At 34.2% G+C, this 14,868-nt stretch overlaps 1 protein-coding gene across 2 annotated transcripts in view; it reads right to left on the bottom strand.

Annotated features, from left to right (window-relative positions):
- Positions 1-14,868, bottom strand: part of LOC143226465 (protein tyrosine phosphatase domain-containing protein 1-like) — a 108,248-nt gene that overhangs the window by 23,439 nt on the left and 69,941 nt on the right. For both annotated transcript variants that reach the window (XM_076457474.1, XM_076457473.1), the window contains exon 3: positions 7,927-8,073. In XM_076457474.1, the coding sequence (XP_076313589.1) occupies positions 7,927-8,073 (147 nt within the window). The remainder of the gene's footprint in view (positions 1-7,926; positions 8,074-14,868) is intronic.

Raw genomic sequence — 14,868 nt, 5'->3', positions numbered from 1 at the left:
CTCCTCCCCTGAGTGACATGAAAGCAAACATGCTGAGCTAAATTTAATTCAAAACAAGTTGATAAAAATTGTGTTGCATTAATTACATGATACAGTATATTTTTACTGAGGCACTGTTTCTCATTCGTAATGCTAAAGTTATAGGTTGGGAGTCCTCAAACTTTTGTTTGTTTGTTTGTTTTGAATTTCGGACATCAATTTAGCAGTCAGACTGAACTCTTTACCAACGAATACTGGGATAGACCGTAACATTATAACGTATAGAAACCATTGTTCTAATTGAATACAAACTGAATGCACACCTGTGTTGGGGGAATAAATTGGGCAATTAAGGCTTAATAAACATCATAAAATCGCATTGCACTTTAGTATTCTTTTACATTTATCTTAGTTTTTCACAAAGCTTGATATATGTAAAAATTGCGCATATAGCTTATCGTTTGTCAGCCGCAAATTACTTTCCAGCGATTTGCAATATCGTGTCCACCATAGTTATGTCTAACCTTGTTGTCCATTCAACCAAATTCAAACATTTTTTCTTTTTTGTTTGTATTTGCTTTTTAGCAAATACGCTTATTTTTGTATATATTTAGGTATTTTGCTTTTTATATACATAAGTACCACGTGTGTAAGCTTGTGTGCCGATTTGTTCAATCGAATCAAAGCTACGGTTGAGAGCATGATTGGAACTATTTTTCAAACTAGCTTTGCCTAAGTATTTACATAAAAATAGCAACTACTAACCAATCACAGCCCTTGTCTTCCGATGCTCGACCTTGAGTGTTTGGTCAAATTTAACATACGCATCGAAATAAACCAGTCACGAGAGATTATGCGTTTTTATTATTTATTCCAACTACCGAATCATAATTAGTAATAAAACGAGCTGTAAAGCAGTTTCATTCCCTTATAGGATCGGCATGGCTAGGTGGTTCAGGTGCTCGACTCGCAATCTGAAGGCCGCGGGTTCGAATCCCAGTCACACCAAACATGCTCGCCCTTACAGTCGTGGGGGCGTTGTAATGTTACGGTTAATCCCACTATTCGTTGGTAAAGGAGTAGCCCAAGAGTTGGCGGTGGGTGGTGGTGACTAGCTGCCTTCCCTCTAGTCTTACACTGCTAAATTAGGGACGGCTATCGCAGATAGCCCTCGTGTAGCTTTGTGCGAAATTCAAAACAAACCAAACATTAAGAGGCATGTCTTGTATGGATGTTCTGTGAAATAAAGAAAAAAACATTCTTGGGTTGTGTTATTAATTGCCACAAACCGCTCATATAATAGAGAATTTGTAATAGGGTGAATAATTTATGGACACCCTGTATACTTAGAAATATATGTAACTTATATTGTTAAGTGTGTATTAAGCAAGTCCCGCCTCCTCTATAAATTTGTAAACGATTTTCGAGCGTAAGTATCTGTGTATGTATTTTCTTATAGCAAAGCCACATCGGGTCACGTGCTGTTTCAAGCGTAAGAATGAGCAATGTATGGTGTGTGAATGTAATATACCAGTATTGTTGTCTTAGCTCAAATTTTTAGAAAATCTCCACTCAAGCTAAAAAAAATTACTAAAGCAACGTGGAGAGACAATTTAATATTGTTGGTTTGCTGCATTAACACTCCTACGAAAGTGGGGCCTAATAGGCCCCAGAGCAACTGAAGGTTATTAATATTAGGATAATAAATTTGTATTTAAATGAAATTGCCATTTCATTTGATGAAATGAATCATTTATTTAAATTTATTTATTTATTTAAATACAAATTTATTAGCCTAATATTAATAACCTTCAAGTTGCTCTGGGGCCTATTAGGCCCCACTTTTCGTAGGAGTGTTAAGTCGGGAACGGTAACTGTTATAAACGCTTATTAATCGGAGAACTACAGATACTTGGCCAGAAATGTTTATAGATTTGGAACATTACGAGCCGTTCAACTTCAGAGAATTAACTTCCCACGCTAGTATTTCTACGAATACTTTCTATAACATTAGCACTGAAAAACTTACCTGTGCCAGCCAAACAGCTAGCCTAACTTCGCCGTCAAGTGAATTGTCTATGTTTATTAACATAGGATTAATTCGCTCTCTGTGAAGCGTAAATGTTTTTGAAGATTCAGTTCCAGACCAGGTAGAAGACTCAGTATTGTTTGTATGTAAAAGTGTTGTATATAAACCATTATTTGCAATAACCGTTATTATTAATTGTATTATTATTTGTATATTAAGATATGTTTGTGTTAAGAAAGAAAATTGTGTATCAGTCTACAGGGTGGACCGTAAGTTCCTACCCATCCATATACTTATGTATCCAGTGTATCTGTGTGCTGCATAATGTTATGCGACACCATGTTCTTCAAGTGTAAATAGGCTTACATTGGCCATATTTCTCTGAAAAAAAGAAACAAATTTATAATACATGTGTAATTGAATATAATATAATAACATATGGTTGGGTAGAGACTTACGGGCCACCCTGTAGTTGGCAAATATAAATCTGATACATATTGACATTGATGTAACTTCTAAATTAAAATTAAAATTTTCAACCATTTCAAATCATAATACTTAACGTACGTAACATAAAAATCGGAAACTCATTCGGGATAAATTATAATACATAACGTAATTAATTGAAAATTGGTGCGATAAATTATAATACATAACGTAATTAATTGAAAATTGGTGCGATAAATTATAATACATAACGTAATTAATTGAAAATTGGTGCGATAAATTATAATACATAACGTAATTAATTGAAAATTGGTGCGATAAATTATAATACATCACGTAATTAATTGAAAATTGGTGCGATAAATTATAATACATCACGTAATTAATTGAAAATTGGTGCGATAAATTATAATACATCACGTAATTAATTGAAAATTGGTGCGATAAATTATAATACATAACGTAATTAATTGAAAATTGGTGCGATAAATTATAATACATAACGTAATTAATTGAAAATTGGTGCGATAAATTATAATACATAACGTAATTAATTGAAAATTGGTGCGATAAATTATAATACATAACGTAATTAATTGAAAATTGGTGCGATAAATTATAGTACGTAACGTAATTAATTGAAAATTGGTGCGATAAATTATAGTACGTAACGTAATTAATTGAAAATTGGTGCGATAAATTATAATACATAACGTAATTAATTGAAAATTGGTGCGATAAATTATAATACATAACGTAATTAATTGAAAATTGGTGCGATAAATTATAATACATAACGTAATTAATTGAAAATTGGTGCGATAAATTATAATACATCACGTAATTAATTGAAAATTGGTGCGATAAATTATAATACATAACGTAATTAATTGAAAATTGGTGCGATAAATTATAATACATAACGTAATTAATTGAAAATTGGTGCGATAAATTATAATACATAACGTAATTAATTGAAAATTGGTGCGATAAATTATAATACATAACGTAATTAATTGAAAATTGGTGCGATAAATTATAATACATAACGTAATTAATTGAAAATTGGTGCGATAAATTATAGTACGTAACGTAATTAATTGAAAATTGGTGCGATAAATTATAATACATAACGTAATTAATTGAAAATTGGTGCGATAAATTATAATACATAACGTAATTAATTGAAAATTGGTGCGATAAATTATAATACATAACGTAATTAATTGAAAATTGGTGCGATAAATTATAATACATAACGTAATTAATTGAAAATTGGTGCGATAAATTATAATACATAACGTAATTAATTGAAAATTGGTGCGATAAATTATAATACATAACGTAATTAATTGAAAATTGGTGCGATAAATTATAGTACGTAACAGTGGGTAAGCTGTTAATGATAAGTGTGTGGAATTTCTCACTCGGAATATGCACGTGTGGCCGTATCATAGCAACCATTCCTTATTAAGGATAGATTACACCACCTTATGGGAGGAAAAATTGTAACTAGTTACATCAGTAACGTGCCGAGACTTATGTACAAAAGTAACAGTATTCAAGTGTGGTAAGGCACGACTTTTATAGGGGAGGAAGATGTTAGGGGAGAGTATGTGAACTGTGGGTTGCCCCTCGTACACATAGGGTAGAAGGCCATGAGAATTGTTTGTTTGTTTTCTGACATTTTCGCACAAAGCTTCTCGAGGGCTATCTGTGCTAGCCGTTCCTAATTTAGCAGTGTAAGACTACAAGGGAAGGCAGCTAGTCATCACCACCCACCGCCAACTCTTGGGCTACTCTTTTACCAACGAATAGTGGGATTGACCGTCACATTATAACACCCTCACGGCTGAAAGGGCGAGCATGTACGGCGCGACGGGGATGCGAACCCGCGACCCTCAGATTGCAAGTCGCACGCCTTAACACGCTTGGCCACGCCGGGCAGGCCATGACAAGCAAACATATCCTCATTTATTCCTATTCAGTCGGTGTCATAAGAACTTTTCAAATCCAATAATAAACTCAATCCATTCGTATTAACGCTTGACAGAATACCTCGGTTGTTTTTCTTTTTACTGTAAATACTTAAAAGTCCCTATGTATCATTCACTTCAAAGTCGAAATATTTTTTCTTCCTAGGTCGCAGCAAGCAACCTGTGTGGAATCAGGCATGTTTTTAGTAATTGTGAACTTTTTTTTTTTTGCATACGAGGAGCCAGGTAGATGCTAAAGCCCATGTAAACACCCTCCTGTCACCGTTTTACACAGAAGTTCGAGAGAATTAATTTCTAAGAAAATTATTTTGTGTTTAATGGCAGAAGGATATTGGCCTTGGAGGAAAAACACGCAGTGGTGAATATTCATTTAAAAAAAACAAAAAACTCCTCCCATCGAAATAATAATAACTAAGTTAACCAATCATTATGGTTATTTTAATACACCCTTGTCGCTTACGTAAAATTTCCCAAGCTGAAAAAGAAAAACAAAAGTTTCTATAGGAACAGTTTCACACTCGATAACCTAAATTTTAAACATTAGTGCTAGCTCCACGTAACGTATTTCCAGTTATCCTTACAAGTTTTTATACGAAAGTAACAAGGCCGAATAAACACACGAAATTAGATTAACCTTGAATGTACAAGCATCTAATTTTCTTTGTATTCTAATACTCCGTTTTACATTGTAATAAAAAGTTTAGGTTTGGTTTATTTTGAATTTCGCGCAAAAATACACTAAAAGTTTTAAGTCAGTTTTATTGCATTAACAAGTTATTCAGTGTAGCTTTTCGTGTGTAACGAGAGTTTTAATTCTATAACTTAAGATTTACAAATGGTAGTTTAACTGTGCGAGATTTTTGTAAAACTTTTGAATAAACTAGCTGATTACAAATCGTTATAATAACTGAATTGATTTTTGTTTTGTTTTGAATTATGCACAAAACTGTGACATAGCGGCTCATAGAATGGTTCCGATATTTCTTCATCTCAAGTATAAACTTTTAGTCCATATCCCCTATCTCTTGACAGATTTGATATATAATTACAGTTTTGGACTCAGAAAGCCAAACTCTTTCGACTGACATATTTTAATACACTCAAGGTTTCAGATTAATTTATTCTTATTGTGCGTAAAATAATTTCAATGTGAAGGGAGGCTGGTAAAGTTCGCGATGAGTAATAAAATTGAATCGGGTTTACGTGCGCACAAAAATATAGTTAACGAACAGAAAAGGGCCCGGCATGGCCAAGCGTGTCAAGGCGTTCGACTCGTAATCCGAAGGTCGCGGGTTCGAATCCCGGTCGCATCAAACATGCTCGCCCTCCCAGCCGTGGGAGCGTTATAATGTGACGGTCAATCCCACTATTCGTTTGTAAAAGAGTAGCCCAAGAGTTGGCGGTGGGTGGTGATGACTAGCTGCCTTTCCTCTAGTCTTACACTGCTAAATTATGGACGGCTGGCGCAGATAGCCCTCGAGTAGCTTTGCACGAAATTCAAAAGAAACAGAAAAGAAACGGAAACTGAACAGAAAATAAGGCCTTATAGACTAATAAACTGTAATCATACCGAAAAGAATTTCAAACCCGCGGCTATTCAGGATCCCGTCTTGACTGCAGATGGATTCTAACCATTTATCATTTAGCGCAACTGCAAAGCAACCACAATAACAAAGAGTGAAAAAAATTAAATATGTTCAGCCTTATAAAAAGTACTGGAGAGAAACGATAGTTTTCAAATGTTGTTAAAACAGTTATGAACAAATAAGACTGTCTGTCTTTTGAGCTTCTGTGATATCGTTGTTTTTTCTGGTTGCGAAAATGATCGTTTAATATATATATAGGCCTTAAGTGCCTCAAAAAAATAGAGAAACACGTCACAGGGCAAATAATTAAGAAGTGCATTTAATTTTGTATTTCACGCACGCGAAAGTTATAAAGATAACGTACTTTATGTTGTGGTATAGATCGTTGCATTCTTAGTAGAATGGCCTAGTGGTCAGGTGGTGGCTTCATAACCTGCGTGCCCCCCGCTAGTACAGCGGTATGTCTCCGGATTTACAACGCTAAAATCAGGGGTTCGATTCCCCTCGGTGGGCTTAGCAGATAGCCCGATGTGGCTTTGCTACAAAAAAACACAAACACACATAACCTGCGAGTAGTAGAATCTAAGCCACTTGTTCGCTCTTTCAGCCATGGGGACGTTATAATACTACAATCAATCCCACTATTCATTGGTAATATACAGCCGTGAAATTGATGGTGGGTAGTACCGGGAGGTTTCCTTCCCTGTGTTAGGCATTTCGAAATTAGGGACGACAGTCAGCCTTAGTGACATCCCACAAATAAAGGATTATAGCATAAACTAACCTTCTATACTTCATTGTACGCAAATTAGAAAATCCTAAGTGAACTGTCTATGTGATACAACAAATACTATGATTGGGTTCAATGTCATTTATAACTAAGTAAAAAAAAAAAATCCATGGATTTACTTTTTCAAAGTTAATTGGCATACGATGTACGTTATTCATTCAAGTTGACGCTAAAAGCTCGCAAAATAGTCTTAAGAGTCCCTTGAAGAGGTTCGTATTTTTTGGGGGGTAACGACAAAAAACTTCAAGAAATTTCAGCCACTTCCGGGTTGTAAAACGTCAACGACTGTAGTGTCGGGTGGAACGATGGAGTTCGGTGACGAAATATGTGGACAACTGCTTGAACAGTAGGTTCCATTGCAACAATATCTCACGTAATTAATTAATCTTAGACCCCTTATTCACCACGATATTCGTTATTTCCCAACACAGAATCCTTACACAAAAGTTATGTCTGAGTCTACGAGTTAAAAACTGAGTATTCTCAATTTATTTTTCCATACACTATATACAGAAACAGAAATTAATAAATATATTTACTGCCATATCCATGATTGTGGTATACGTTAAATTGGCTAATGGCATTATGATTACTGATGAAAAGGAATATTAGTATATAAACACAGTATATTTAGGTATCTTAGCAGAAACAACACTGACAAGCCTATAAAACGCTGCACATATTAACACGAAGTAATCGTTAAGATTCACTCGTCAGCCACAGAACTGTGAAATAAGTCACATGTTAGATAAAAGAGTCGTCTCGATTTGATGGTCTAATCTTCGAGCATACCATGGGTTTGAATCCCATGACTGATTGACATTTAGAGTTTAGCAGCTTAATCAACACTGGACACATCAAAAAACCTCTGACTGGTTAGAGCTAAAGTCGCAGCAGAAGCGTAATTTTACAGCGACAAAAGTTATAGCTAGCTGTGTGATATTTTGCGAGTCCAAAACGTTGTTTCTGAGAAATATTCTGAAACGCTGCATTTTATATAGTGCATGTTTACTGTCATAAAAATAAAAGGGCAGGTACGCATGTCAGAATGTCGCTCGTGCCGCGCGATATCGTACTACTGATGATAAATACTCTTACCAATGCGAGTACACTCCATCTAAAGCCATATCCTCTTTTTTCCAATATGTCGAACTTTCGTACTTGCATTTCTTGCCTCCACAAAACATGGAGCACTGGAGTTCATCTGGAGTCGATTCTCGAAGACGTTCTGAGAGCTTACTATAACTAAATAAAAATAATTAGAGGTGTAATTAGAAGATGAAATAGTAATGAATACTAAGAGTTAAATTTAACAATTAATACTGTTACTATGCTACAATAAAAAGTAATAATTAATTTACACGTAAACTTCAACGCTTGAGAAACAACAACAATACCTTTAATGAGAATGGTTACTTCATGTTTTGGATAGAGATCACAACAGTAATTACTGATAACGACTTATGAGTGAAAATATAGTATAAAAATGAGATATAAGCAGTCTGTTTATTTGCTAATATTCGAGCATCTTCCAAAACAGACACCAACTTCAGAATTTATTCACAAATGTTTGCTCGGACTTTTACAGTTTGCGCAAGGACTAACGTCAACATCACCTTTGAATTTCTTTACAATAAATTTTTTACGACTTTCATATTATTTCTCGTTAAAGCATGTTGGAGATAGAAAATTAAATCTGGCGCACTTGTCTTTCCTTCTCGTTAACATTTCTTCGTTATTTCTTGATGACTTCTTGCCATCTTCTGCTAGAGTTCCAACTTTTTTGTTGCCGCCGCTTCCGAATTATAAAACGAAAATGGCTGAAATGTTGGAATACGAGTATCAAGAGGCCCAAGTCGTGTCAGTTTTGTTAATGTGAAATTCGTTTCTCAGTGGCATGTTGTTGTTGTTTTGAATTAAGCACAAAGATACACAATGGGCTATTTGTGTTCTGCCCACGACGGATATCGAAACCCGGTTTTTAGCGTTGTAAGTCCGCAGAGATACCGCTGAGCCACTGGGGGACAGTGGCATGTGAATAGCTCAATGGATGAAATTATAGTTCTGCCTAAATAACCGTGTTGTCCACTTATGTGCTGCCATCTATGTTTATAGAAAGCTAGTACGATCGGCATCACAAGAAAACTACTTTGAATACACCTAGTGGAATAAGCACTTTCTATTGCAATTTATTCATCACAGTCCGAGTTTTCCTTTTGTTTTTTTAAGAGTACAGTTCCCAAGAGACCAGTACAGACCTTCTAAACACGAAGTCTCTGATAGCTTTTCGTGTGATCACCTGCCAAAACTCATCATAAACTTTAACTGAAGGGTTAGAAAGCTAGAACTGCAAAGTACTTTCATCCTATGGATGTGTTAGAATTCCAAGTGATCGTTACCAGTCAGATCGCCTGTTATTTTTGTGCGTATCATATTTAACAGCCTCAAACGTCCTCATCCGTGATGTCGAGAAAACCCACTTGTAGAGAAAAATATATATGTAAAAATGGCTGGTATGGGTAGAGAAAGCTCTATGTACAGGAGCGAACAACGTTTCGACCTTCTTCGGTCACCGTCAGGAGGTAACCGACCGATAGCTGACCACATGTTTGAAGGCGGTTGTGTAATTGAGTGTAGGAATGTAGAGGGCGTGATTAGATGTTGGATTATATTTATTAATATAGGTATAAAGGTGTTCCTTTGTATTGGTTTATTTTGGGCTTGAGTTGTTGTATAAGTAAGGCTTCTTTAATTTTGCGTTTGTTTATGTTTGTTTCTTTATTTGGTATATGGGTGTTTTTTATGGTTATGTTGTGTTTATTTGAGTTGTAGTGTTCGAAAACGTGTGAAGGTGACTTGTTGTGTTCTGTGAATCTGGTTTTCATTTTTCTACTTGTTTCTCCAATATAAAAGTCGTGGCAGTTATCACATTGTATTTTATAAATAATGTTGGTGTGGTGTTTGTCAGTGTATATTTTTTCATAGTATAGACCTTAGTTTTGTGCCTGGTTTTTGAATAAATTTGGTATTAACTGGAATGTCATATTTTGTTATTAGTTTTTGCAAAATGTTGGTTATTTTTCTGCTGATGTCGGGAATATATGGTATGCAGCAGTATATGGTTTCGTGATTATTTAATTCGTGGGATATATTTACTTTTGTAAATTGATTTTGCTTTTTGTCTAGGTGTGTGCGTATAATGTTTTCTACGGTTTGTGGAGGAAACTTATTGATGCTGATGAAGTATTGTTTTATTTTGTCTAATTCGTCGTTAATTTTATCTGGTGAGCATAGTTTTATGGCTGTGTTTATTTGGTTTCTTGGTATGTTGAGTTTTTGGTTTGTTTCATATGCTGAGTCCCAAGGAATGTATTGTCCAATAGGAGTGATTTTTCGGTGGATTTCTGTTTTAAATTGTGTATCGGTTCTTGTAATTTTGAGATCAAGAAATGATATTTGATTGCTTCCTTCCTGTCTACGTGTGAAGTTAATGTTTGAATGTATAGAGTTAATGTGATTGAAAAAATTAAGTGTGTGTTCTGTAGATGTGAATCCCGCAAATGTGTCGTCTACATATCTGTACCAGTATAGTGGTGGATGTAATGCTGTATTAATTGCTTGTGTTTCAACTTGTGTCATAAAAATATTTGCTAAAACTGATGATACTGGATTGCCCATGCTTAGGCCATTTGTTTGTATATAGTTGTGGTTGTTGAACATGAAGTTTATCTTCTTCGTGGTGAATACTATGAGGATTGCCAATTGGTTGCTGGGAATGTCTACTGATGGGTTAGGTTCTCGGATATAGAGTTCTAAGGCTATCTTGCAGGTTTCAGCGGTTGGGACTTCTGTAAAAGAGAGATACAACATTGATACTGGCCATTAAAACTTTATGATTAAGTTAATTAAGATTAGATTTGAAATTAAAAGAGTCTTTGATGAATGAGCTGGCTGGTGTTACATATTTGGAGAATGCCCATGCTATATATTTACTGAGATTGTAATTAAAGGACTCATATGTGGATATTATTGGTCGTAATGGACAATCTAGTTTATGAGGTTTGGGGATGCCGTATATTTGCGGTGTGCGTGAGTCGGTCTTGTGTAGGTAGGAATAAAGTGTTTGTGAAATTGTGTTGGCATTTTTCATTTTTAGTAGTATTTTATTTAGTTGCGATTCGTGTGTCTTTATTGGATTTGTGTGTATTGGTTGAAATTTGTTTGTGTCTGATAGGATGTTTTTCAATTTTTTGGATGTATTCATTCGTGTTCATTATAATTATAGCGTTTCCTTTATCTGCTTTTAGAATTTTGATATTTTTGTGTTGTTTTAGGTTTTTAATGGAATTAATGTCTCTTTTTGTAACGTTGTTTTTTAGTTTCCTGTTTGTGAAATTATGTTGATGGTTTTGTGAGAAAATTCTTTGAAAAAATCGTTTAAGATGTTGTTTTTAGGTGTTTCTGGGAAGTATAAATTTTTAAATTTTTCTGAGAAGTTTCGCTGTTGGATGTCAATAGAGTTGTCGAAGTTGTCTTCTTTCTGTTGGTTGTTTTCGGTTGTTTTCTTGTTGTTTTTGTTTTCTGTGGAAAGTATCACAAGTTTTCTGGCTAGGTCTTCTAAACATGTTTTGATTTTTAAGGTTGGAACGTACCTAGGTGCTATTGCAAAGTTGAATCCTTTGTTAAGTAGATTTATCTCGTCTGTGTTTAATTGTCGGTCGGATCTGTTAATTATGAGGTTAGTCAATGGTTTGTCGTGTTGGTGTTTTTTCTGTTGTTTGCATCTTAGTTTTTCTAGTTTTTTATTGTATCAGATCTTTTTGTCTCTGTCATTCCTAATGTTGATTTGGTTTATGTTTCATTTTTTGTTTTTGTAAGTCATGTAGTTCTTTATATTTTGTGTTCAACATAGCTTTAAGCAGTTTTTTATGTAAATTTTGGATAATGTTTGTGCATTCAGTTGTCATATTCCAAATAATCACCCAATCTGGAAAATAAGTATCGTCAAGTTTTTTAGATTCTATCTCATAGTCACACAGACTACTGACTACAAACATTAACTGCTGTTATGTAATAAATATGAAGTGACATGCTCTGAATATTGTACAAGTTTACTCTGCAGTTCGGAACATAAGGATAATACACCTTATTTAGTCATGACTGGTTAGTTACATTTTTAAAAAACATTGAAATGGAAATCAGTGTTCTAAGCAGTCAAGTTAGTTTGCAACAGTCTCGTCGTTTTTCTTGCGTCAGATACGTAAGTGTTGCACAGTCATCTTTCTGACATTTATTTCCTGGTTTAATCCGTGCACGTAAAATATGTCAATGACATAAATATTTAATGTTCATCACAGTTCATGTGCTTGTATATATGTGTTTTTTAGAATTTCGTATGCAGCTATACGAGAGCTATCTGCACTAGCCGTCCTTAATTTAGCAGTGTAAGGCTAGAGGAAAAGCAGCTAGTCATCACCACCCACCGCCAACTCTTGAGCTACTCTTTTACCAACGAATGGTTTGGTTGACCGTCATATTAGAACGCATCCACAGCTGAAAGGGCGAGCATGTTTGGTGTGACAGGGAATCAAACAGGGATTAACCACCTGGTCATGCAGGGTCATGTTTGAATATATCAAGTGACCATTTCAGTTCAACTTTTAATAAGTTGAATAATAAGTATAATAAAAACTACTACAAGTGAACTGATTCTGTGTTCATTTTGCGTATGGAAGTCAATATACCGTATTGAATTATAATTTATTTATAATTATTGTATTGATCATCTGTTGACCTTAACCACTTGGATATCATATATTATCAGACAAAAAAAAAAGACATAAGTCTGGCGAATCCTGTGCTATCTGTTCTAGCCAACATTTGTATGACACAGATTGAATCTCAAGCGATCAATTCAAATTCAGCCTCACGCCCACCACTATACTGGTACAGATATGGTGACAATACAATTGCTGTATTCACATCTACAGAACACACACTTAGTTTTTCAACCACGATAACTCTATACACTGCAACATCAAGTTCACTTGTGAACAGAAAACAAAACAAACAAAAAACACACAACCAAATAGAATTTCTTATACATAATTCAAAACAGAAATATACAGAAAAATCACCCATATTGGGTTATACATTCCCTGGGACTCAGCACATGAAACAAAACAAAAATTCAGCATGTTAAGAAATCAAATAAACACAGCCACAAAACTGTACTCACCAGATAAAATTAACGATGAAATCAACCAAATAAAACAACACTTCATCAACATCAACAAATTTCCTTCCAAAACCGTTGAAAAAACTACAAGCACAAAACTATATCAATAACAAAGAAACAACAATAAATCCCAAGACAAAACAAACTACAAAACCTTACACTGTTGGATACCTTATGTTCCAGACATCAGCGAAAAAATAACCAACATTTGGGGAAAAAACAACTTATAACAAAACACAACATTCCAGTAAACACCAAATTTATTCAAAAACCAGGTACAAAACTACACTGACAAACACAACACCAACATTATTTATAAAATACAATGTAACAACTGCCACAACTTCTATATTGAAGAAACATGCAGAAAAATGGAAACGAGATTCAAATAACACAAAAAACACCTTCACACGTTTTTGAACACTGCAAATCAAATAAACAACATAACCATAGAAAACACCGAGATACTAAGTAGGGAAACAAACATAAACAAATGGAGAATCAGAGAAGCCCTACATATACAACAACTAAAACCAAAATTAAACCAATATAAAGGAACACCTTTACACGTATACTATTGGGTTGAGGAATAATTCGTGAGCGTTTTTTCAAGTTAAAAAAATATATTCATAAATGAAACGCTTTCACAAAATATTTCATGTCATTTGGTAGATAATTTTTTGCTCTAATAGATGGTGTGTTTGATTTTCATATGTCTTTAATTTTTGCTTTCATTTTCAGCTCATTAAATGGAATGTAAAGTGGATAAAATCGAGCATTTTCGACACCATCTGCTTTTCGCATTTAATTTCTTGCAATTTCGTTTAAAACAATGCATACTATATACCTAGGTATTACATGAAATAAAGTATCATAATAAATGTTTTGGGTGTAATGTTGAAGTATTGTATAGTCTTGCATGTAATGCTTGAATGAAATTATTTAGAAACGCTCACGAATTATTCCTCAACCTAATAAATAATAACGTAACATCCAATTGCAACGCCCCCTACAATCCCGTACCTGTTTATACTCTCGTCCCTAACACACGTGCGGGACAACAGTCAGTTGCAAACTTTGTTTGTTAACCTGAAGATGACCTAGGAAGGTCGAAACATTGTTTCTACTTTATCAGTAAAACATGTTAATACCCATACCAGTCGTTCTGAGATACATAAATTGTATAGAATTCCTTGTTTCGATGATCAAAAACAAAAGCATAAATACTACGTTATTATAAGCTAATCATGGTTAGAAATAACTTTTAATTGTTATAATTTACAATTAAAATAATGTGCTAACTGCGTCGAGCTAAACAAGGGGATTGAGACCCACATAGCGTTATAAAACCTCAAATTTACCTCTGAGCAACCAGTTAAGAACTGAATTGTACCACAAAATTCTTATTACAAATTGAACTGGTTCTCCTTTCCAAAATGTTATCTTACACACAAATAAATGGTGAAAAACGTTTTTAGTATAACAATCAACTGTTACGGCCATAATTATTAGGAGTATGTAGAACTATGTAAATCTACCATCTACAGCCATGTTTCAGTTTTCTTTATCGTATAAACAACAGTAATATGTAGAACTATGTAAATCTACCATCTACAGCCATGTTTCAGTTTTCTTTATCGTATAAACAACAGTAATATGTAGAATTATGTAAATCTACCATCTACAGCCATGTTTCAGTTTTCTTTATCGTATAAACAACAGTAATATGTAGGACTATGTAAATCTACCATCTACAGCTATGTTTCAGTTTTCTTTATCGTATAAACAACAGTAATATGTAG

This window comes from Tachypleus tridentatus, chromosome 9 (assembly GCF_004210375.1).
Source record: "Tachypleus tridentatus isolate NWPU-2018 chromosome 9, ASM421037v1, whole genome shotgun sequence".
Taxonomy (NCBI): Eukaryota; Metazoa; Arthropoda; class Merostomata; order Xiphosura; family Limulidae; genus Tachypleus; species Tachypleus tridentatus.
Note: the sequence above shows the minus strand (reverse complement) of the source record. Positions and strands in the feature narration are given on the sequence as shown.